The 26,146-nt window shown below is 41.4% G+C and overlaps 1 protein-coding gene across 2 annotated transcripts; it reads right to left on the bottom strand.

Moving 5' to 3' along the window:
• Positions 1 to 573: 573 nt before the first annotated feature.
• Positions 574 to 23,462, bottom strand: TTLL1 (tubulin tyrosine ligase like 1). Of its 2 annotated transcripts, none has more exons than XM_014961528.1 (10): positions 23,368 to 23,462; positions 16,176 to 16,308; positions 14,149 to 14,357; positions 12,162 to 12,342; positions 10,945 to 11,079; positions 10,668 to 10,776; positions 6,750 to 6,893; positions 4,489 to 4,575; positions 3,339 to 3,502; positions 574 to 1,765 (listed from the first exon to the last, which is right to left on the bottom strand). In XM_014961528.1, the coding sequence occupies exons 2-10, from the start codon at positions 16,286 to 16,288 to the stop codon at positions 1,636 to 1,638; spliced, it is 1,272 nt and encodes a 423-aa protein (XP_014817014.1). In that variant the 5' UTR covers positions 16,289 to 16,308; positions 23,368 to 23,462; the 3' UTR covers positions 574 to 1,635. The 2 variants fall into 2 exon arrangements, with proteins under 2 accessions (XP_014817014.1, XP_014817015.1); XM_014961529.1 differs by lacking the exon at positions 23,368 to 23,462 and adding an exon at positions 23,162 to 23,254.
• Positions 23,463 to 26,146: the final 2,684 nt, after the last annotated feature.

Raw genomic sequence — 26,146 nt, 5'->3', positions numbered from 1 at the left:
AAACCGGATTGTGTTCAGACTGAGAGTCATCAGCACCAACTGTCCCAAAGACTGCAGTTTGTGAGCAGGTCCTCTTCTAGGAGGACCTTCAACAGCAGGAAAAGGACTGACATTTTCTGTGGTGCAGCTGGTCTGGTTTTTTTACATGTCAAGAAACTCAACACTTTCCGGAGAGGTTAAAATTTACTTTGCACACTCTTTTAGTGGCCTGCCACATAGGAGGGCAGATTGAGTATCACTGCACTAGTGGCATCCAGATTAGAGGTCTCAGCATCCTTGGTCTTTCTCTCCACAATATCACTAGTGGCATCCAGATTAGAGGTCTCAGCCTCCTTGGTCTTTCTCTCCACAATATTCCACCATTAAAAAAAAAAAAAAAAAAAAAAAAAAAAAAAAAAAAAAAAGAGAAGAGGGGAGACAACCAGAACTACACATTGACATTTATAAATAAATTAAAAAAAAAAAAAAAAGAAAAAAAAAAAAAAGAAGAGGGGAGACAACCAGAACTACATATTGACATTTATAAATAAACGCCCAATAACTGGTGGAAATCCAAGTGGAAGCAAAAGCCAATCACAGACCCAACTAGTTTATTTATATGCTATGCTGTTAGAAGACTGAGATACCTATTTTTGACTTTTGCTCCATACATTTTGGTAGCTCATCACCACAACTTTTGTCATCAGAGCTACCAGAAATAGCTTACCACGTGCAACAATATTTTTGTTATAGTGCACACAAAATATACAAAAATATGCAGATATTGTACTTATATACATGCATAAATACATGAAGAGATTCTGGTGCAAATAAGGATTTGCCATCAGCTTCAAGCAACAAGTTTTATTACAGTACGTAGTTGTTCTGTCTGTTTTTCCACAGACATGCATTATCTTGAAATAAAAATTAATGGCTAGTGAAATAATGCATCAATGTACCATTTGAAACACTCCCTCAGTTCATAAAACTTTCTACCTTTAAAGAGTTAGCAGCTCAAAACATTTCAAGGAAATTTTAAAAAAACCCCAAACCCTCAGCATATAAAGAGTTGCTTTTCAATTTCTTGATACTGGTTATAAATCATTAGCTGCGTTAACTGACAATACCCCCAATTCCATGTATTGCTATTTTTTCTAGTTTCTCTTCTTTTACTAGCAGGAATCTGAACCATCATTGTGACAATACTGACACTCACCACTACCACACTTTTACAGAACCCACAGCTCATTTATTACAGGGGTTTAGGGATAGGCTACTATAGGAAATAAATTATATCCACAACAGCAAGGGGTTTCTTTCAGAACCCGTATTTTGAGTTGTCATCTTTATAAAGAAAGTATAAAGTTGTCATCATTATAAATAATCATTACTGAGAGAATATTAGTTTATGCAAAGTATATGTATATAAAATAATTATATATACATACTATATATCTCATTGTAATAATTATCAAGTCAGTGTATGTCTAGTACAGTTCCTGGTTTTAGAGTGTTTGTTTCACTTCTTTTCAAAGGCTGTATTGTCCTCTTTTAATATTTCCCACATGCAACGTGGCAAAATAGAGGAATCTGTTCAAAATCTGCATTTTTGTTCATGATGTCTTCCTACCAAGAGTGCAGCTGTTTGTTCTGTTATCACTTCCAGGTGGTAAGTGCAGGCTTTCCTGAATCTCTTGCACGATTTCCTTTTACTCCACTGGACTGCCCAGAACGACTTCGCAAGTCACGGTCAGGCCCGTCACTTTGTGCCATCTCTTCATCATACCTGAAAACAAGATAACCCGTTCAATGCCTTGTCCTGCTATTTATACATAAATAAGAGTGGGTCCTCTATATCCCACTTTGCCTAATATCTAGAACTGAAATTTACTACAAGCTGTTCTACACATAGGTATACACATGCACAATTTGATATGCAGCTATTATTCAAGGACGTATGCTACCACATGACGTTACAATACAGAGCAACTGAAATATCTCCAGCTACTTTTTTGAAAGAAAGAAATCATCTGGCAGCTTTGGTTAAACTCCTGAGTTTGTGAAATTTTACGCTTGTGAAATTTTACACGTACTTCTGTATTTCTCCTCACTACGTAGGTCTGTGGTTAAGCAAGAACACCAGTCTGCTGGCAGCTTTAATAAAGTCTTTAAGCTATTGCTCGAAACAGAGGATTGTTAGCTGCAGTGCTAAAAAACCCCACTGTTGCATCAGAGAGCGAGTAGGGAAAGAATGAGGTGAGCAAACAGCAGCATGCTTAAAAGAGTGAGTAGGGAAAGAATGAGGTGAGCAACAGCAGTGCGCTTAAGTTAAATGCATTTGATGACATATATTTTGTAACACTTAACCACGGTGACAAGTAATTCTTTAAATATCTAAGCCCATTATGGCCTCAGATAACCTCGGTATATACTCACCTCTCAGCTGCTATGCAAATTCCAAGCAGAAATTTGCTATAGATGCATAAAGACAATACTACAATATTTTGTAGAACAGTCAAAATATACACTCAGCTACACTATTGTATAGGTATTTGCAGATACCACGTATATAACATTCATTATAACTTAAATTACAATTCATCCAACACATACATAGTTAACTGTCTTTACTAGTGTATAGAAAGAGTACTTAAGATCAGTGTGGTGGATCAACTAGGTACATAACCTCATTCCTGACATATTGAGCCATTGTACCACTAGTGCCAGAGAACCTATCTGAACATTTTCTCAAAAGATATGAGAAACTGTATCATCCATATGGTATTTAAGTCAGTGTTCTTCTGTATAAGACCAATAAATCCTAGATAAATCCTCTAGCTACTCCAGTGTAAAGAACTCTGTGTTTTTCATTTCTCCCTTTGTAATACAGATTGGGGAGTTTACAAAATACCTAAACAAGTCATTTTTATTACATCCATGAATTACAGGAGTCAAGTGGCATAATTTCTATGAACTGAGAAATTTTTTATCAAATAGCTATTCTATCTATTTAACTACCGTCTATATATCATACTCAATACAATTAAAGTTCTACACATGTAGAAGACAGTCTCCTTGCCTTTATCCCTCAAATCCAGCTGCTGGAAGTTCAGAAGGTACAGGCAGAGGCTGTTCAGATAAGTAACATTCCCTCTGGAGATGAGGTGAGGTAACTCTGCTTTAATGCACTCCCACCTCCACAGCTGCTACTGCAGCTCCAAAAAAAATGAAGCGGCACTTCATGCCCAGTTTTCACATTAGAATGAAGTTCTCTTTACCTCTGTGGCCTACACTACACATTAAAAAAGTGAGGTGACTGAAAAACATTTCCATTTATATAGAACATCGATAAAACTTACAAAACTTCATAATTGCCAAGAACCTCTTTCGGTGGAGATTTATTCCATTTGCAGTCTGGAATTTCCCCATTAGGCACAGCAATGTTAAGTGTGTCATTAATAAGATTATACTTCAAGATGCGATCATTAGCAGTACTGGAAGTAAGAGAAGGGGAAGCATTAACCTACAAAAGAAAAAAAAAAGTCAGCATCATTTTTTTGAGTAGTGTGTAGTTCTCCAAACAGCGTGTGTCATGATATGTACTATTTGGGAAATTAAGACTCAGCGTCTCAAAGCACATCTTTCAGTTCCTCAGAGACTGGAAGGAAACCCCCACTGGGCATTTTTCTTTTTACTTAAAAACCAAAGCACCAGACCACTAAGTGTCTGCAGTGTCGGCCTGAAGATTTTTGTTGAGACTAGATTCACCAGAGTTCAAGACAAGACAGAGTTCATCAACAAGTTCTCCCCTGTTAAACTGTGAGCTGGAGAAAAATATATATCCTCTTTATTCAAAGCACTATATTACATCTTGTTTTAATTAAAACTGGGCTTCATCTAACATCTCTCTTGTTCAACATTTATTATGGAGAAGTGGTATCAGAACAATAAACATATTTTTATTTCTGTTTTTATAAAGTTCATTTCCCTTTGATCTTTCACTTCCAATCAGATTGAGAAGGAAAAGGGCTGGACATAATCTGTTTTGAACTTACAGACCCAAAGTTAATACACTAAAGAGAAATTTATGTTAAAAAAAAAAAAAAGCCTTCCAAATATCCCAATGATTCTTTGTGTGCCCCTTTTCTTTCTACTCAAGCTGCAACATTAAGGCCATGATAGCACTTAATATTTAAGTTTGAGGTTAAGCTCCATCGAGCCAATGCCAATTTTCCAGGTACTGGCCTCTGAAGTCCAATTGTATGGACACGCTGGGTTTAAAAGACAAAACATACGGCCACAAACAAATAGAAAAGCCAAACAAATAGGAAACAAAAGCATATTCTAGTTGGCCATCACATGGCCTATTTTACTTTACAACATTTTTCTTAATCCACTTACCTGAGGAACAAAAAGGTTCAAAAGAGGAAAGACTATACTGAAATCTACTTAATTTTATTCTGTGAAATGAGAAGGAAGGTTTATTCCCTCTATTTTATGTATCTTTACCTCAATTAGCCATGGTTTAAGCTTGTCATCAATGATAATGTCATATCCATAACACTCAAAGCAGTGTTTATCATTATTCATTACAGGCTGGGGAAAAAAAAAAAAGCCAACAATATGTATTAAAATCCACAATTGAGTAAGTAACCTGGTTACACACTTTGTTTGCTAGAAACCACCTGCGATTACATTATGAATCCTCTACAACAGTTTTCAGTGCTGTAATTCTAACATAAGCTTGCTAACTACTAAGTTCAGGATTGCCTCTTTTTCCAAGCTGTAAGTAAATATTTCAGTACTAATGATTGCATTAATGCCAACTACTAAGTTACATTAATTTTACATTATGTTTCCAGTGTGCAAATAAAAGTGGTTTCATATTTTGCAAAAGTAGTAGCAATATTTAAAGCCTGCATGCATCAGGAGAAACCAGGAAGTTTTAAAATTTACATAACACAGCTTCACATAATCATGAAATCTTTAAACTTGAGAAAAAGGAGACTTATTCAAAGACATTTCTTTTATTATGCTGCTGTAACTATGCAGACATTTGTGGTCAAACAATTATCAGATATATTTTAAAATTATAATTTGCTTACGTCAACTACGATCCCAAAAGCAGACATTTGTGGTCAAACAATTATCAGATACATTTTAAAATATGATTTGCTCACGTCAACTACGATCCCAAAATCCAAGAGAGATGCAGGACCAAGTCGTACTGAGATGCACACCCTTTAAAGAATCAGTACTTTTCCAGCATCTGCTAAACATTTGCAGTATGCACAGTACGGCTTTTCTTCTATGCAAATCTCACCAGATCTTTTAAAGAAACCTTTTTAGCAGGTTAATGAGATTATTTCCCCTAGATTAATAATGAAAGTTTTTCAATTCTTCAGGGAGTGAAAGGGGAAAGGAAGAATAAGCATCTCTCATTGCATTTGCCATTGTCAGAAAGACAAGAGGACCAAAACACGGCACGCTCAATAATTCTCAACGTTTTTTCTCTTCTCTTTTAAGGTTCTGCTAACATTTGTAGTGCATCTCTTTTTTTCCTCATCTGGTTTCAAACCTGATTGCACAGCAGAGGCTGAGTTGAGCCACGCTTCCCCACCTCCCACTGCTCCCAGCTTCACGACCTTGTCCCTCTTTCTCCCGCTGGTTCTGTGTTCATCTGGCCCTTCAGGGAGGTGATTCAGCTTATCACACTGGCAGAATGCTAACCCCTCAATAAAGCAAGACAGTAATTGTCAGTTGGGTGAGTGAGCTGATTCAGCTCACGATGGTGCCAGGATCAACCCCAAAGAGATGACAGTACCATGCACTTGGGAACAAGACAGTCCTTGGCAACAGTGAGCTCTTCAGTTACCCCAGGTGACCCACCTGCTCTCTACTGTAATCATGGCATATTACCCAAACTCAAGTGACCCAAGTCACTCAAGCAGAGGATTGGTTGCTACTTTTCTTTTTTTTTTTAAAATAAGAGCTGATGATAACTACGTGACTTGCGTATAAAAGAGGTGAAAGTAAGTTATGTAACTCTGCTGAACTAATAGCCTTACATTTTCTTTGATAAATTGTCCTCCAGAGCTATTTTTTCTTTGACACATTTGTTATTGCTGAAATGACGTCATGCAACTTGGCAGAGCTCAATTCTATTCACAAAGGGCAGTATCAAGTCTTATTAAATAGTTCACAGAGCCCTCAAGGAAAGAGATTCATCCACTTCACAGAATCACAGAATCTTAGTGGTTGGAAGGGACCTCTGAGATCATCAAGTCCAACCACAAAAAAAAAAAAAAAAAGAGAAAACTACAAACCACACCACACCAAACGCCCACCAAAAACACCGCACCCACCAACTAAACCCCACACTCAACACCTCACCATAAACCAATAACCTTGGGCACTGGAGCATGCCCTGAAGAGCCATGTCTATACGTTTCTTAAATCCCTCCAGGGATGGTGACTCCACCCCCTCCCTGGGCAGGCTGGTCCAGTGCCTGACCACTCTTTCAGTAAAGTAGTTCTTTCTAAGTAGTTCTTCAATATGCACAGATAGCTCGCCCACCCACCCAAGACTCAAATTCACTCAGCTCAGAGAAACCAAGAGATGACAGAATTGCAGCAGTCAGCATCGACACCATCACTCAAACAGCAGGAAATAGATTTTGGGGGGGTTTGATAGCAAACTCCCTTTCATGGTTATGAAAAGCCTGTAGCCGTAATGCTATCGCTGGCAGCGTTCCAGGAACGGTACTCACCGCAACAGCCTTCAGCGACTGCACGATTATCCAGTGAATTTCATCAAATAATTTGTTTGTGACTTCCTTTCCACGGGTGCTCTCCAGATACAGGCGTAAGTTACTCACCGTCCACTTGCCTCCATGGATATGATTGTAATCATCCTAAAGAGTTAAAGAGTTCATTCAGTCTCAGATTTTGAAGCTGATCAGCAGTTTTGTTTCATTCACGCAAAAATCCCACTTATACTTACATGCAAGTACTGCTCTAAAAAAAGCCCAGCAAGTTGCTTCTACTCTGTTTTACAGTTTTATGAAGACTTCAGCTTTACTTTGAACTGGCCTCTATGTAAACAACTGTTTTTATTATAGCTGTATATGTTTATATCACACATTGAAAATCAAGTAATAAATCTTTCTCAGAAGAAAAAAAACAACTGTACTTTGACAGTTTTATAGTAAAACACAATTTATGATTGGGAAATACAAGCTTTAAAATGTGAAAGGAAAGAGTTGAACTTCTTCCTCCTTTGGGGATAAGAAAGAAATAATTAAGTGCGCAATAGACAAATTTCACTGAAGTTAGCTGTTTTAAAATGCAGCACTTGAAAGTGCTTGTCTGTGTTTATTCCTTTAAAATGTGACTTGTCTGTTTCCCAGAAGGCAAAACTGGTATATTCTTAATGGTGCTACTGACAACAGTCACATTCACGAGGACAGTGATTGTATTTTTAAAGGTTAATTTTTCAGGCAATTCAGTATTTTGATATAGAAAAAACACTAAGTGCTACTGAAACTGAAACAGAACAGGGGAAAAAAAAAGGAGGTTACCTTATATTTGTCTTTTCAGAGGTTATCAAGGCTGTGCTCTACATTCTCTTCAAATGGAAAGACAAAAGCAAACTGAGGGTATTCTTACTGATGGAAAGACACACATTCAGCCCTTGAATAACTCTCAGAACAAATGCTTTGTCCCTCTATAAAGGTTCTCCTCAGAGCATTTCTAAGAATGACTGACTGTATGCCTGCTAAATCATAAAACACAGAATGCATAGAGCAGAAAAAAAGTTGCCAGAGGAATGAAATCTGTCATCCTCTAAGACAAGGTCAGAGAAGCCTCTATTTATTTTTAGGCTTTTTTTTACAGCTCCCCCCTTAGTAAATTCAGAAAACTGGACTGTAAAAATAAAGATCTGAAACATGGTTCTCAGGACTTGCTGCACGGAAAAAATGTCTTGAGATCAGATTCCAGCAAGGGAACAGAGATCAAAGTTTCAACCCTCTTTGCATTTCAGAACAAGTACTCAAATCCAAATAGATTGCAACTGGGTAGAGCTTTACACAATCACAGCTGTCTAATTAAAAGCATTAAAACAAAGTAGAATATTGCAGGCTACTTAGAAGATCACTAACTGAAAATAATTAAGTAGAAGAATTACTCTTGTTTTGTTTGTATTACACACTCAGTGAATAATGACTTTGAACTGCCTTTTCCAGCACAAACATTACAATGGGAATACTGACTTACCCTCCTCCCTCCATTTTTCCCTTTCCTGCTGCCTTGATAGTGAATTGTATGCTTCTCATATTAGGCAAGTTTTCCCATGAGCTTGTAGGGCACAAATACACTGGAACTCTGTGGTTCATGTAGGGGTTACAGTACAGATTAACAACTAGAGCTTAAAGAGTTTTTCCAGACCTCATCATAATTTTGATAAATTACTTGATGGTTCAAATTAGGTTCTTCTTCTTCTAAAACTCTACAGCCTACGTGCCTCCAAAGTTACAGACATATTTAAAATAGAAGGACAGAGAGGATGGATAGAGTGGCTCTACATTAAACTTTTCTCACTTTTTTTCTGCAGAACTCAACAGATATTAGCGGCTCAGAATTTCCAAAAGGTTTTTCAAATACTCTAATAACGACTCCACATTTTTAAGCTATTATTTCTGTTGTCCTTTCTTCTCTCAAAGTGACCTCACCGCTATTTTCACTTCTACTTTTATTTGGGAGAAATCTTGAAGGCCGTTCTTTAACTGGTAGAGAAGATGGAGGGGTGCATAATAACAGGATAGGCACCGTCTCACGTGCCTCATTCCTTCACCGCTATTGGCAACAGCAGTGCTTGAAGTTTATGGGATCTGCTTTCAACACAACTAATTCTCAGTACACCCTGTCAACCAACAACGTGTTTGAAGCACTTCACAAACCAGCACCTGAGCAAGAAAATGTTTGTTGCACTGAAAAATGCCATATTTTGACACTTCCCTGGTTTATAATTACCACCATCAGTGATATTTATAATTCACATTGTCATCACAGGAATATCCAGACATAAACAGTTCTGCTACGCTGCACATCTTATAGAACAGTAAGAAACAAGGCACGTTTAGCAAGGTTGCAATTTAAGAGACATTATATGTATCTTGCATGTGTATACACATATGAATGTATATATGCGTAAGTGTACGTGTAGGCACATGAACATTTTCCATGCTCTTAAAATAAAACCTATGAAATTAGGAAGTGCGACAACTGAGTTTTAATTACTGGAACAGAGGCATGGTTTATCAATCACAGACTTCCGCTAACAATGCAAAAGGGACAGTCATCATCATCAAGTGGAATTCCCTGAAGAAACAAGGCTGGGGCAGTGACAGTGTGTGCCCATCTGTTCATGTCACCCCTGACCCACTAACCTTTCCTCCCAGTGCCAAATTTCAGCCTATTTTGACCCAGGGAAGTGCTGTCAAAGCTATCAGGTTCCCACATGTTTTATGAATATCAATGGCAAACTATAGGACAGAACTGCTCTGCAGGCAGAGCTCCATCTTTGTCCATTCAAGAGGAAGCCACCAGCTGGCCAGGCAGCACACATTTATCTCCAAGCTAGCAACAAGGGAGATCAAGGGCCACAAGGATGATCAGGGGGATGGAGCACCTCTGCTACGAGGACAGGCTGAGGGAGCTGGGGTTGTTCAGCCTGGAGAAGAGGAGGCTCTGGGGAGACCTAATAGCAGCCTTCCAGTACCTGAGGGGAGCCTCCGTGAAGGCTGGGGAGAGCCTGTTTAGAAAGGCCTGCAGTGACAGGACGAGGGGCAATGGCTTCAAGCTGGAGGGGAGCAGATTTAGACTGGAGATTAGGAGAGGGTTCTTCACTGTGAGGGTGGTGGAGCACTGGAACAGGTTGCCCAGGGAGGTGGTTGAGGCCCCTTCCCTGGAGATATTCAAGGAGAGGCTCGACGAGGCCCTGGGCAACCTGGTCTAGTTGGGGGTGTCCCTGCTGACTGCGGGGAGGTCGGACTAGATGACCTTTGGAGGTCCCTTCCGGCCTGGGCAATTCTGTGATTCTATAAAAAAAAAACAAACAAAAAAAACCCCTGCACATTCCCTTTCTTACCCAGAGAAGGAAGCTGGGGGCCGGGGGGGCAAACATAGGAATAAGCTGAAAAGTGCTGTGATGAATAAGTGCTGGAAATAGGAAACCTGAATTAACTCCATGGGGGAGAGAGAGAGGGGGAAAGGGAGATCAGGAAGGCGATATTGAAGTGCTATTAAAAAAATACAAATTCGCAGGAACCAGGCTTCATTAATTCCACTGCTCAGAGAATCAACTGCTAAGTGAGCATATTAGCATTTAAATGACAGGAGACTAGAAAAAAAAAAATACCCTGCTTTCTACTACTCCAAGTCAATACTGAAGATATCACCGTCTATTACAGAGCTGCAACTTGTTATCTTGCATACTTTTCATCTGCAGTCTGCTGGAATTTATTTGTAAGTTCAAGTTGAAGTATTTTAATTGCAAGATGATGCAATTCATGCATATTCATATGCATGAATATGACAAATAAAACCTTTTTATTCTAAGTTTTTTGGGACAATGTAAGAAAATCAGTCTTGCTACAAAAGAGCACCTGGGAAGTCAGTACACTTACCCCATGCTTCTGAATGGCAACATTTGTCAGATGTACAAACATGTTATCCAATTCACTTGTACTTGGTGTGTATTTTACTGTGCAAAACCGGCAAAATCCAAGTTTGTACCTTAAAGGCAAAAAGTCATTAAAATGTGTTAAACCCCAATAAGAAATAAGGAAAAGAGCATCCAAGGATACCATGTACATGTCAAACTTCATTGTGCAACGAATGCAACATTATTTTGACTACACTAAGCATTCTCTCAAAACAAAACACAAATATATACAATCTTACATGTAACATCTCAGTGGGCGATATGTAGATACTAAAACATATAGACGGAGATCAAATTTCTTTCCACCAATAAGTAACGGATTGTTGATATAGAGAGAAATCACATAGGCTTCTTTGGAAGACTGAGTTACAAACCTGAAAAATACAAATCATATTTCAGAATGTGAGAATTGCAACCACACAATCTGCTAAGTCGTCTTCTTCTTCTTTAGAAGCGGTCTGTAAATTTTGGATTCACAGAAATCTTGCACCTTTTGCCAAGACAATGTCTAAAGTTGTAGTGGTTAATAATACACACTTGGCATCCAGCATTACATACCAAAAAAAAAGTTAAAAATACTAAACAGAAGACCAAGATCAATGAAACATTTAAACTCAGTTTTGAAGTTAACAGGGCATTTAGAATGCAGCTCTACAAGCCAGTCTGTTCCTTGGAGAGCATTTATTGCTTGGCATGGTTCAGACAAGCAAAGAGTATGTATTACATTACATTCATTAGTCAAGGTCTTATACTCCTAGAATATTGTATTTATGCTTGGTGTGCGATTGCAAATGACTGTGAAAAGCTAAGGTAACTTTCAGACTGTGACATTCTTCAGATTCCAAGTCAAAAGGGGAGGGGGTGGGGGGGCAGAAGACTCAAGCGATATTTGGCCAGTCACTTTATAGCAGGAAAAAAATTAACATTAGTTGTGTGATCAAAACTTTTACTAGTCAGAGAAAAACACATTCATTTGGATGCCCATTTTTCATCCATTTGGAAGTAGATCACGAACATGAGGTGTATTATTTTGTGCTCCAAACAGATAATGTATTTATTTCATATAAATGCTTTGTACTAGTTTAAAAAGGGATTTAATATATATTAAATAAAATAATTATTGAAATTGCTTTTTTCTCTTGGTTGCTGTTATTTAATAATACGAAGCAGAACAATTTATTTCTGTGCAGTTTTTTTCCCAACAACACTGAAAGCCTTTTTATAAAGAATAGTTAATTGAACAGTTCTTTGTACCTTCTCATACCAAAACAAATCATATTAAAACCTTCTTGAAGGAGGAAGTCAGATAACAAGTGAGATTAAATGCAAAACTAACTATATAATGACAAAGCAATAATAATGGAGCACTTTTCCCATGCATCAGACAATTAGTATTTTGATGTGGTTCACCTGACTACAGAAAATACAACAAAGGTTTAGCGTTTTAAGAACTTACGAAGATGTTTTGCTGTCTCGAGACCATTTTTTAATTTGGGAGAGTTTATTGATTAGAAATATTCCTTTTCCTTGAGCTTTGCCACAGGGTTTCATAATCCAAGTGCTGGAGGGATTTTTTCTGAATTCTTCAACGAAGAGATTATAATCGGCGGGAAGCATAAAAGTAACAGGAACAAAATCTGAGGTAAGGGGGAAAAAAAGGTGCACAATTAAGAACACTATATCTGGTAAGGCTATTGACACATATAGACCAAAAAAATTTCTGTCTTTTCAGTTTTCCAGTCTGGCATGATCTACCTTCATTAAGACCCACGTTGCTTTTTATCTCATTTAGCTTCCAGTTACAGTTTTTACTTAAACAAACAATTGCAAAATATTGCATGCTGCTAACTTCACATTAATAGATTTTAACTCACAAGTCAATTTTCTTCTTGTGCTTGTATGCTGTGAAATTAAAGTATTATATACCATTCCAACTTAACTTTATCAAACTTTCTCAATTTCTTATGCCAGCTTTTGCCATTTCACTAACCACTATCATTCTCTGTGCATGAAAAAATGTGAGTGTTGGTGTTGCTTCTCCTTTGGATGTGGTCATCTTTATTTCCATGTAACTTCCATTAGTCATTCTTATTTGCTCCCACAATCAGTATTACCACGTTTACTGAAATCTAAAGAAAAGCATTTCTCCCTTTTTTCTGTCAGATTATTCTCACATCCACCCGTACAGAACTGCTTTTTTTCCTACATGGATGAATCACTTCACTTTCCCAAGATGTAGATCAATTCAACATATCCACATCTCTGTTTCACTCCAATGCTTTCTGACCTCCAAAACAACTTTACTCTCCTCATTCCTGATCTATAGCTGGTTTGGATTTGGCTTGTGTTTGGTTGGGGATTTTTTTTTGTGGGTTTTTTTGTTTGGTTTTTTTTTTTAATTATTATTTTCTAGCAGTCATTACTTGTTCTCCAACTTCCCTCAAATTTCTTTTCTAAAGAATTTATTCATTCAGTTCCTTCTAAAGCATTCTGCAAAAGCTTAATTTAGTTTTTGCTCCAGTATAAGGTTTACAGATCAGTTTTTTTCACATTTGAATAAAAGAAACTCCAATCTGTCTCATATGAAGTTCCAGAGCCCTTTGGTTTCACCACTAATATTATTGCAAAGTACCTTAATCCCACAATTTTCACTCTTCAAAGTAAATAAAAATAAAACAACCCCAACAAAACCCCAACCAACCAACCCCTTCCCTCCACTGGATTCCCCACACAAAACACAAAAAGCCATTTCTGTAGCCTTACTTTCAAAAATAATAATTTCATTATCACTTCATTCAATGTTGCTTCCGCTAATACTGAACTGGTAAGTTTAGCCTTCTTTAGGGATCTTACTACTTACAAAACTAAGTCTAAATACAACTTCCATGCATACAAACTGGGTTTGATCTCCTCCTTGAATACTGCTGAATACCAGCAAGTATGAAGTGGAGGAATCGGGTCTTAGTGTGTGGTAACAGAAACGTTCAATCTTTTATTCCCGCTTTGTCTCTAATTTCAACAAAGATCCTGAATGAGTGGCATCCCCTCTATTCCTCTCAATTTGTAAAATATTAGGCATTATCCTTCAAAGCAAGGTTTGTGAAAAGCTTTGAAGATACAGTATTTCATAGGAAATACTCACTACTATTGCTTTTATCGCTTTCCCTATTTTTGTGTTTCCTCATGCTCTAATGACAGATTTGAGGGGAGGGAAAAGGAGGAGAAAACAGAGGGAGAAGGCTGTTAGGTTTGCAGAATGCAGCAAATAACTTTAGGACAAAGTGCACTTTATTTAATTGACAGGGACAGAGCATTTCAAGCATTTCACTTTAATGTCCTAACACTTGAGAGGTTCAGTGCCTTATGCACAGAAAAGTTAGCTCAGTTGCAGCTTATTGACCACACAGGAAAAAAGATTAATGCTGACAAAGAGAACCACGTACCCAAATAAATATATTTCCCATTTTCGTCCTTTTCTGCAAGAGGACTTCCTTCTTTCTCAAGTTCTTTCCTGTACCGCTTGATATTCTTGACCATCAAATCTTTTCTGGTCAGTTCATAGTGGTTTGGGAAATGATTGACAATTTGGTCATCGGAGAGGCGGTAACCAGTTTCCACACTGAAAACATTTCTAATTGTTTGTACGCTCATCCTGAAAGCAAAGACACATACCAAATGATTTCTTTTAAGAAACACAATTAAGGAGGACAAAGTTGAAATTCTTTTCTTACATTCAATTCATATTTTCTTCCTCTCATTTCTCTTTATAATAGAATATTTTGCTGCACTGACAATCCAACATATCCTGAACTTCTATTAGCAAAACCAATGACATTCTGCCAAAAGTTTTATAGATCCCTCTGGTGTTACTGAAATTGGCACAGAAATTGAGGAAAGGAAGATGACAACTTGGTCCTACTGGACTCTGGCTTGTTGATAGGTCAACCCCCAGCAGGGCCTAAAAATGACTGATGCGCACCCAGATGCTACAGAAACATCTCTCTAAATCTGTTACTTCACTTTCTGGATACTCACCTTTCCTCTTAAAAAAAAGCCACAAAATCAACTTCCTACTGACTACCTTGGTATTCCGATTGTAAAGGACTTCAAGCATATGAATTGAAAACAGTGATTGGGAGATCTTGCTAAAAACACCCATAAACACCAGACCAGAGAGCTGCAGGACAAAGTCAACAAATCAGTTATCTACTTCATTTTCCACAGAACATAAGAGCAGGGCCACAGATACGAAGAATTTTCTGTATTAGATATCTCACATTAGAAACTTAAGAATATTTCCTGAATGCCATCAATCCACTGCATTATCATTTCAGGAAGGAAAAAAACACAACCAAAACCCAAAACAAAACAAAACAACCAGTCACACAACAGTTTCCATGACTGCCCTGTTCCCCCACTCCCCCCCAATCGCATTCCAAAAGCATGAGCAGATTACTAGATTCCTACCCATTTAAATAAGTGGTTCACAAAGGGTACATTTGGCAGCACAAACTGCCATTCTGTTGTATTTGAAAGGGACAATATAAATTGTTTGGTTTACTTAAACAGTATTGTTTCTGCCAATTAAAGGATTACTGCATTCTAGGACAGCATTTCACGATCTTATATTAGACAAATGCCAAATAAATTAGATTATTTAGTCTCCTCCTTTCACGATTATCTTGATTTAATTTCACATTCACTCTCAGAGTGAATTGAAATGTTGAATAATTAGTCTGCATATAAATTATTATCATGAAGGAGAAGGAAAGGGCAGTTCTCAAGGCCTTTATTACAGGAGCCTGGACTCTGGTAACAGGGCAAGCCCCTGTCACACTGATAAAAGAATCATATCCCAGAACTGTGTACTCTTGCATTATTTTGCTTATGTTGTGTAATCAGAAAATTTTGGGGAAAGATACATTCAAAGATTGTCCTCAGGCCACAAATGCCCTCCAACAGTAAAGGAAAAATTCTGCTTACTACATACAAAAAAAAAATCAAATAAAATCAGGTATCACATTTCAAAACAAAAATCACTAAGCACAGCCTTTGCCCTGGGCTTTTTACGATTGCTATTCCCAGAACAGACTGGTATCCTTGCTAGGTCAGTGACTTTCCATGCCCTGCCAAAAACCTCTGGCAAACTAAGGATACATGAGATCAGTAGCATGGGAATGGATCCATGCAGATGGGACCTTCTGCCCTGAAGAACACCAAGGACTTTAGCAGGCCTGCACGGATACAGGAATCTGCCAATGCACATCAGAACAGAAGACCAGCAAGAGCATCAGACAACAAAACAGAAGGAACAAAACAACGTTACTTTCTTAGGAGCACTGCAGTAAATCAATGGCAATTTCTGCATCTTTCATTTTTCAACGTGCATTTCGTTATATTATTAATGGTATTAACATAAAATGTTAAAATATTTCACCAATTCAGAAATTGGTATTTTTAATGTACTCACCAATAAAAATTCCAGTCTTCATTTTCTGCCACCTGAATCCAGCCTCGTTTTTCAAAGTTGTTTATTAGAACAGACTTCTCTATGTCAGTTACCCACTTTACCTTTCCTGCCATTATCCTAAGGCAGAATCAACCTGTTAGTAAAGAACAGTTTAAAGATGTGAAGTTGAAAACGGGAGGGTACAAACCAAGAAAATCAAAGCAAAAGAAAAGTGGCATCTAGAAAGCACTTTAACAGCAAAAGAAAAGTGGCATCTAGAAAGCACTGAATATGACTTTGTAGAGTAGGGTAGATGGTTGGACTTGATGATCCCAAGGGTCTCTTCCAACCTCAATGATTCTATGATTCTATGATAAGTAAAATAGAAGTAGCAAATTTATTTAAAAATCAAGGAAAATAACATTTTTGGTTCAGAACGAAACCCTGCATTTGTCAACTGGTCAACTACAAACAAGGACACTGGTTACCAGGACCTTTCACACTCCCCAGCCAATCCACCTCTTGTGAATGGGCACACAACTCATGTCTCCCCAAAAATACACTAATGACAGAAATGGCTATTGTACACTTACTGGATAATGTTTACAGATCCAAGCGTGGAGCACAGACATTTTGTTATTTCTAACCAAGACTTCCATGCATGTACTTTTTTTGGATAATGTTTACAGATCCAAGCGTAGAGCACAGACATTTTGTTATTTCTAACCAAGACTTACATGCACGTACTTTTTTGCTTTGTTTTGAAGTAGGAGAGTTCATAGGAATCACTTAGTGACTGCAGAAGAAAATGATTCTAAGAGAAGTTCCTTACACGCTCTATCAAGACTCAGGATTTGCTATATGGCAAGGGAGGGAACCTCAGTAACATCACCAACTTCCTGTTGTCTTCTCTGTATTTCAGGCAGCCATGATTTTGCCTTCTGCTCTAGCTGGAGCAGATATGGATAAACTGATGTCACTAGATCCTTGACAGAAGGATTTCTTCAAGCCTAAGGTTGTTAGAACAGTGCTTATAAGTTGCATTTCAATTAATGACACCTAGGTGTCACTTTCTGCATTAGATCTCTCACTTGTCCATATCAGCCTTCTCTGCTAGGATCAGACCATCATTCTGGCTGGAAGGGATCTCAGGAGGTCTCTTGTCCAGCCTTCACTCAATGCAGGGTTAGCTATGAGGTCAGAGCTGGTTGCTCAGAGCTTTATCCAAACACATTTTGAAAACCTCCAAAGATTCCCAGCTTCTCTGGGCATCCTGTCTCTCTGCTCGACTGGCCACATGGGCCATATATTTTTCCACATATTCTGAACCTCTCTTCTTCTGCTGTCTCTCTTCTTCCTACCTTTCACCATGCTGAAGAGCCTGGGTCTGTCTTTTTGATTTTTGGGTTCTTTACTGTGAGGGCAGTGGAGCACTGGAACAGGTTGCCCAGGGAGGTGGTTGAGGCCCCTTCCCTGGAGATATTCAAGGAGAGGCTCGATGAGGCCCTGGGCAACCTGGTCTAGTTGGGGGTGTCCCTGCTGACTGCGGGGAGGTCGGACTAGATGACCTTTGGAGGTCCCTTCCGGCCTGGGCAATTCTATGATTCTATGATAACCTCGTGACTTTGGAGGTCCCTTCCGGCCTGGGCAATTCTATGATTCTATGATTCTATGATAACCTCGTAGGTACAGACAGGCTGCTTTTAGATGACCCCAGAACCACCACTTCTCCAGCCTGAAGAAACAGAGTTGCCCCAGCTTCTCCTTACCAGACAAGTGCTTCAGCCCCCTGACCATCTTGGTAACCCTCCACTCAACTCTCTGAAGTTCACTGATGTCTGTCTTGCTCCGAGGGGCTCAAGTATACTGGGTTTGCATGGAAAGGTTTTGGTAGCAGAGGGCTATAGGGATGGCTTCTGTGAGAAGCTTCCCCTGTGTCTGATAGAGCCAATGCCAGCTGGCTCCAAGATGGACCCACCACCAGCCAAGGCTGAGGCCATCAAGTGACAGTAGTAGTGCCTCTATGATAACATCTTTATGAAGGGAAAAAAAAACCTGTGTAGCAGCATCAAGAAGAGAGGAGTGAGAATATGTGAGAGAAATAACTCTGCAGACACCAAGGTCAGTGAAGAAGGAGGGGGAGGAGGTGATCCAGGCACCAGAGCAGGGATTGCCCTGCGGGGCATGAAGACCATGGTGAGGCAAGCTGTCCCCCTGCAGCCCATGGAGGTTAATGGTGGAGCAGATATCCACCTGAAGCCCATGGAGGACCCCATGCCAGAGCAAGTCACAGCACCCAAAGGAAGCACCGGTGCAGGCTCCTGGCAGGACCCGTGGCCCTGTGGAGAGAGAAGCTCATGCTGGAGCAGGTTTGCTGGCAGGACTTGTGACCCCAGAGGGGACCCACACTGGAGCAGTCTGTTCCTGAAGGACTGCACTCCATGGAAGGACTCACATTGGAAAAGTTCATGGAGAACTGTTCTCCTGTGGTAGGGATCCCACACTGGAACAGGGGAAGAGTATGAAGAGTCCTCCCTGTGAGGAGGAAGCAGTGGCAGAGACAGTGTGTGATGAACTGACCACAGCCCTGTGAGGAGGAAGCAGTGGCAGAGACAGTGAGTGATGAACTGACCACAGCTCCCATTTCCCATCCCACTGCACCACTCCGGGGGAAGAGGTAAAGAAAATTGGGAGCGAAGCTGATCTTGGGAAGAGAGGGGTAGGGGGAAGATGTTTTTAAATTTAGTTTTTATTTCTCACTACCCTCATCTGATTGGATTGGTAATAAATTCAAATAATTATCCCCAAGTCAAGTCTGTTTTGCCCATCATTGTAATTGCTGAGTGATGCCTCCCTGTCCTTATCTCAACTCATGAGCCTTTCATTATATTTTCTGTCCCCATGTCCAGCTGAGAAGAAGGAGCGATAGAGCAGCTTTGGTGGGCACCTGGTGCGTCCAGTCAAGGTCAACCCACCACATCAAGTTACTTTTGTCAATCTTCTGATATAATTTGTTACATCCTTGCCCTTTTTCTTTTTTTTGAGAAAGACAGCAAAGTCTACCAAGGTGGGAATGCACAACAAATGCACTGAAGGAGGAAAGAGGACAAGCCCATCACTCATAATTTTTGCCTCTCTGAAGGGCAAGCTGAAGCCTTCTGACAGTAGCAGGCACTCACCAGCTTGTGCTCCCCTTTACAAGGGCTCTTTGCCAAAACCCCCTCCTCACGGTGTCTCACATCGTGCGTTAATGCAATACCAATGAAAATGGGGGCAAAGAAACCTGAATAGAAGCATGTCGTCCTTTGTCATGGTTTGGACCGGCCTGGCCACTGAAACAAAGGGCAGATGCTCTCCCCCCTCAAACAGGACATCCTTCATGTATACATGGTCTAGAGCCAAAAGCCTACAATCCAACTGACGTGGACAGAACACATTTTATGCAATGAGCAACATATTTACCCTGCCTCTAAGTGGTGAAGCCCAGCCTCCCAGGATCTAGGCTTGAGTGATATACAACTATTAAGCAAGCTAACATATATTCATGAGCAAATTATAATAACTGATAAAGTCAAGGATAGTCAGCTCCCACAAACAGTTTCGATGTTGCTGTTTAGTCTTTCTGCAGTTCATTCCACAAAGTAGTTTTACAATTGCAGCCTAGTAAATTTGGATAGTTTTGTTTCATAGAAACCAACCGCAGAGAAGTGTGCTGATTCAGAAGAAAATCTCTTTGACCCAAAAGCAGATTCTTTGGCACACACCTCTCCCAAGAACAAAAACCACCACGCAAGGGAGTGGGAGAGAGCAGAGTTACACACACACACACACGTAACACCATCTACTGCTCCCTCTACATATACTTTTCCATTAAAAAGTAAACTAAAACTTCAAATCATCTTTACTAATGTAGTACTGTAATTAAAGCAATTAAGTAAAGAATGTAGCTAATATAATTTCTGCAACTGAGATATTGGACTGGAATTCAAGGGGTCACTTTCTAGGACTAGATATGGAGATGTACTATTTAATCTGCCAAACTCCACAAGGCAGAAATGTTTACTATTAGGCTTCTATTTGAAAGAGTTTTAGACACACTTATTTTTATTCACATAGATAAAACAAGTAGAAATCCAGCCTAAATAGACAGATAGAAATGAGTATATGCAGGCTCAGAGTCTTTTTCTGTGTGCTTATACAACACCTAGTTCTACAAGGTCATGATCTTTCTCTGGGCCTTCCAGACCAAAACAAAAATAAATGAAACAAAGGGATTCATTTGTTTGTACTGAAGTATGTATGATTCACAATCAGTGACTCATCAGTGCCACACACCATCTTGTTGTGGTTTTAAAAGTTCAGGGATTAGTCAGCTTGGAATAGAACTGTCCCTTCAAAAGGAAATGTGTTAAATGCTATGATAACATTACCCAAACACAACGTAAAAATTTCAAAAGGCCCAAAACTTGTCCTCTACATCTCCAAGGTACCCCATTAGGTTTACCAACATCCAATATGAACACTATACCTGACTCTCTGTGACATGACTCCCTCACCTTGCTCCCTGCTTCACAAGTATGTCTCTCTCCAGCAACGCTTGTACATAAGATACAAGTACCCTCAGGGCTTGTTCTTCCAGAAACTGCCTCAGACAAATGTAGCTGTGTGCCTCTGTCTTTATAGCAGCGTGTAGCTGCCGCCTGGCAAAGATGAAGAGAGCTGGTATGCTGCCACAGGCAGGGCTAGTTTGCCAACACTTCCAATGCTGCAAGCTCATTTCTACCCTGGGATGCAATAGCTGTCACAGCATCCTTTCTAGAGGATTCTTTATGAAGATATTTCAATGCATGCTACACATCCTATGGCAAGGAACCCTGAAGGTAGTGATCCTGCAAGGGGATTTTGTGGTAGCAGGTGGGACTGCTCCACGATTCGTTGTGCTCCCAGAGACTGCACTGTTTCACTTCAGAAGCCAGCGACAATCCAACAGAAGACTCACCCACGAGAAGGTGAGTTAAAACTAAAGCAAAGCTGAAAATTGAAGACAACTTCTACCACAAATAAAAATCACAAGAGTGTCATTCCTTTCCTTTTTTGGAAACTTTAGGCCTTATAGACCCATTCCACTACATGAGGACTGAAAGGATAGAAACACAACAGCAGACTGAAAATTAGTCCTTGGTTTATGTAGACAGTTCAACCATCTCAGATGATGTTTAACTGGCCTGTACATAAAATCTCCTCTTGTGTAATTTGATTACTGAAACACACAAATGAGGAGTCATAAGAAATAACTTACATTAAGTTGCACCAAAAACTTCCTTATTTTCAATAACATAAATTTTAATACAACACAATTTTCCACAGGAATCCTCTAATCTGCAATTAGGTATTGTAGATAACCTGATGAGGTTGCATGGGATAATCACGCATTCAAACTTCTGGACAGCTGACATCCACAGCTTCAGTAAATATCAAAGAAGAGCTGTATAACACAGCCCTACCCTGCGTGTAGTAGAGTAACGGCACAGCAAGTCAAATCCTTCTCAGACCACCAGACCCCCTACTCAGGAGACAAGAAATTCTATAGTATAAGCACAGCAGGCCTGACACTTCCCCAAAACACCGCCTTTACTGGTCACAGCAATAACACTTCGATGGAGGGAAGCCTGGCAGAAGCCAGATCCAAGGCGAGGCCTTCTTGCCCCAGTCCACAAGTGGCACAAATTCACGAGGTGATAGGAAGACCCAAAGCCATCCTGGTTGTCACTCTCTCTTCCCAGGAATTACTGCCACTGGGGAAGCTACGCTGATCGCAGGCCATCTTTTCACAATGCAAATGAAGTGTAAGTAAGCGGTGCTGGCAGCTGGACAGGGAAAAGGATTCCTGATCTTATAGAATCATAGAATCATAGAATTGCCCAGGCCGGAAGGGACCTCCAAAGGTCATCTAGTCCGACCTCCCCGCAGTCAGCAGGGACACTCTCAACTAGACCAGGTTGCCCAGGGCCTCATCGAGCCTCTCCTTGAATATCTCCAGGGAAGGGGCCTCAACCACCTCCCTGGGCAGCCTGTTCCAGTGCTCCACCACCCTCACAGTGAAGAACCCTCTCCTAATCTCCAGTCTAAATCTGTTCCCCTCCAGCTTGAAGCCATTGCCCCTCGTCCTGTCACTGCAGGCCTTTCTAAACAGGCTCTCCCCAGCCTTCCTGTAGGCTCCCTTCAGGTACTGGAAGGCTGCTATTAGGTCTCCCCGGAGCCTCCTCTTCTCCAGGCTGAACAACCCCAGCTCCCTCAGCCTGTCCTCGTAGCAGAGGTGCTCCATCCCCCTGATCATCCTCGTGGCCCTCCTCTGGACCCTCTCCATCAGGTCCATGTCCTTCTTATATTGAGGGCTCCAGACCTGCACACAATACTCCAGGTGAGGTCTCACCAGAGCAGAGTAAAGTGGAAGAATTACCTCTCTGGACCTGCTGGCAACGCATCTTTTGATGCAGCCCAGGATGCGATTGGCCTTCTGGGCTGCAACTGCACACTGCCTGCTCACGTCCAGCTTCTCATCCACAGAAAGCTCTATTGACTTCTAACAGTCGAAAACATAATTGTGGTTCGTTATTAAGTTTATCACTGGAAAATGCCGTTTGGCTGACACGGTTGTGCCATCACAGAGGACCCAGCAGGCCTGCCAGGGCAAGTCCCCAAAACGTGAGGGAAAAAAAGGAGCCGAAGACCGAACCAGCCGGGTGGCTGGGCTGCGGGAAGGGGGGAACCCGGGGCAGCAGATCACTGAGCGCCCCAGAAGCAGATGTCTGCCCGGCACACGCTCCCTCCTGGCACCGCAGCGGAGGCAGCCGGCCCGGCCTCCAGCCTTCTCCCGCGCCTCACCCGCCATGCTCCACGTCGCGACAGCGGCAGGAAGAAGCTGACCCCGGCGGGCTTCGCTCCCGCCCCTCCCTCACACCCTTCCTAGAGCGGGCCCGCACCGGGAACCCGGGCGAGACGATTACCTTCCCCTCCACCTCTGGGGAAGGGTCGAGATACCACAGGGATCTTCGGCTGTCGCGATAACTCCGGGGGGGGTGGCGGGGGGAAGGACATAAGGAAAGAAGGAAGGGGAAGGAGGGGAGGGAGGCCGAGCACCTCCTCCAACCGAGGAGGGTGGCTGCAGCCCGCGCTGTGTGTGGGGGGGGAGGAGAACCCAACCCGCGCTCACCTGCCGGCGGGAGGGGCGGCGCCGGCCGCTCCCCTCAGGCCCCGCCGTCCCCGCCGGCCGCTCCCATCGCCACGGCCGGCCCCTCTTGTCCCCGCCCCTTCCGGTGCCGCTCCCTAGCAACCGCGACGCGCCGGGGGCGGGACTTCCCAAGCGGCCGTGCCGAGAGGATTGAGTGGGTGGGAGGGGGAGAGCCGTTGCCATGGAGACGCACAGCGGCCCCGCCCCGCCAGCGTGAGGGGGTGCCCAGCCCGGCGCGGCCGGCGGCCATCTTGTCTCCGGGAACGGGGCGGCGTCGTTGCCTTTCGCCGCTCAGGCCTGGCAGGCGCGTCAGCCCAAACCCTCGGTGGCCGCCCCAGGAGGAAGGAGAGGGGTAGAGGGTATTTGTCGAGGCCGGGGCCCGGCACAGACCTTGAAGGAGTTGAAGGGGCGCCGTTCCCTTTGGGGCCTGAGGCAGGCCCCGGCCTCGCCAGCTGTTTTCCATCGCCCCGTGAATCCTTTGAGCCTGACAGGAGGGCCCTGAAACCTGCCTCTCGCGCTCTCTACTGTGCATGGACCCGTTTTAATTTTAAGTTACCATGGCCTGGGCCCGCCTCATAGTCAGAAAAAAGCCCCTGACAAACACGCGATCATGAGTAAAGGGATGTTTGCGGAAGGTCGTAGCGTGACAAGACGTGCCTAGATGTTTCCAGAACACCTGAAAAAACCCCGGGTCACTCAGACACCAAAGCTTAAGTCTCTGTTGGGGTGCATCAAGTCCTAACAGGTTCGTCACCGTATGGCTGTCAGAGGATCCTTTTATGTATCGATAGTATTCTGAGGAAGTATGCAAATTTTCGCCTAAATGACCAACAACTATCATTCACAGTGAAAACTGTGAGACGAATACTACCTAAGATATGGCATAACTGGCATTAGTGGCTGTGTAAAGAAGCCTGATTTACGCATACAAAATTCCTTCCAAAATGAGAGTTTGTGTAAAGACAGACACCTGACATATACTAAGGTTACTCACATTTTGTGATAGGTTCAATCAAAACAACAAGGTATTACATAATGAACTTGAGAGATTTGAAGAGTCTCTGAGGAAAAAAGAAAGGCAACATAAATTATTCATTCTGTAAGACAAATTAGTTATTAAAAAATAGATCCACCAAGACAGTAGCTGAAATAAGCCGCTTGCAGTGTGTTGGCATACAGCAAGCAAATCTATATTCCCTAAGAACCTTAATTCCCCAAATAAGCTGAATATAATAAACATGCTGTAGGATTTACCATTATCATCCTATGCTAATATGCTCAGTTTCAAGGATGCAACTACAAAGAAAGAGTTCAATTCAATAATTAATATAACTGGAGCTATTAAATACTCCCTAGTTTAACTAGGGAGTATTTTAGGAAAGCAGCCGCAAAACACAGTGCATCTTCCTTTGGTCACGTGCAGTGGAAATTTCCTGGCACCACACCACCTCTGGCAGCAGAGGAGAGCATGGAGCAGCTTTCAGAGACGTCTTTCAACGGAGAAGATACGTCTGCTGTGACAGCTGGCAGCAAGAAAAGTGAACCTCAATCTCCTCCTTGCTATCAGTCCTCTTTTGTCCTTGCATCCATCATACCTCAGGGGAAAGCTGAAAAAGTACCACTTTTTAAAAGTATTAAATAATGCATTAAGGACAGAAACAGTTGCTGGTTTGTTTTGTTTTTTTTTTTTTTTAATGTAAGAGTGTTTTAGCTTAGTTAGCACTCCTTAATCGAAGTTATAGTTCCATGGCATAAAAAGCTGTTGTTTTGTTCTTACTCTGAAAATTACATCGACAGTATTACATCACAGCTAATAATAGATGCTCTGATTTTTAATATTAATGCATCTCCACTTTGTAACATTATTGTTCCAACAAGGGAAGTCGGGGAGAGCAGCTCAATAATACTTACTATTATTGTATCAGGAAATGCTGTGGCAGCATCGGCACGCTATCTTTGCAACAGAAATCACTCCTACAGTGACATTTGCCTATTTTATTTTAAGCTTGAGTCAGCTCACTGAATCAAGCAAGATTACCTGTATGTGGAAAATTAAGCCTCGTTTCAGGAGGGGAAATACTATTGATCTGAAGCAAAGTAAATATAAAAATTGAAGTATCAGAACTGGCAAATAGGGCAAAGTCTTAGCACGAAATGATATTGCGGAGGTTAATTCCCCTTTTATTGTGGTGTACTTTCGAGGCAATTTTCATCTAGCCTATTGCATGTGTAAATGTAAACACCATCCTCACCACACAGTCCTTGGCGTGAGCTGGAAGGTGAGCGTTGTCATGTTCATTTTACAGATGAGTCAACCTCACCTGCGGAGCTGGGAAGATGGGAGGAAAACGGCCGTGTTACAAGGAGGCTTTGCCCCAAAAAGAAGTGGTTTGGGTAAGTGTATACACACACATATACGAGCACTTTTCAACATTTAAAAATTTAGCCAGCAAAGTCTACGCACAATCCCAGCTTCAGGTGGAGAGCTGAGGCTGTGCCGCTGTTCCGCTCCTGGCCGTGTTTACCTTCGCTCACCCAGAGATGAAATCATACTATAAATAGAGGGCAAAGTCCACTCTCTGGCATTAACCCGGCGAAGCCTCCTGTTTGACGTGACAATAAAGCGTGGGGGGCAATATAGGGGGGGTTTGGTCCTTTACAGCTCTTCTGCAGTAAACCCCCCGCTCTCTAGTGATGGGTGATAACTGGCTGGATCAGTCACCACCCTGTTTTCCACAGCACAAAAGAAAAACACACTGCC

The sequence above is a fragment of the Calidris pugnax genome, unplaced genomic scaffold (genome assembly GCF_001431845.1).
Source record: "Calidris pugnax isolate Ruff unplaced genomic scaffold, ASM143184v1 scaffold589, whole genome shotgun sequence".
In the NCBI taxonomy this organism is placed as follows: domain Eukaryota; kingdom Metazoa; phylum Chordata; class Aves; order Charadriiformes; family Scolopacidae; genus Calidris; species Calidris pugnax.
Note: the sequence above shows the minus strand (reverse complement) of the source record. Positions and strands in the feature narration are given on the sequence as shown.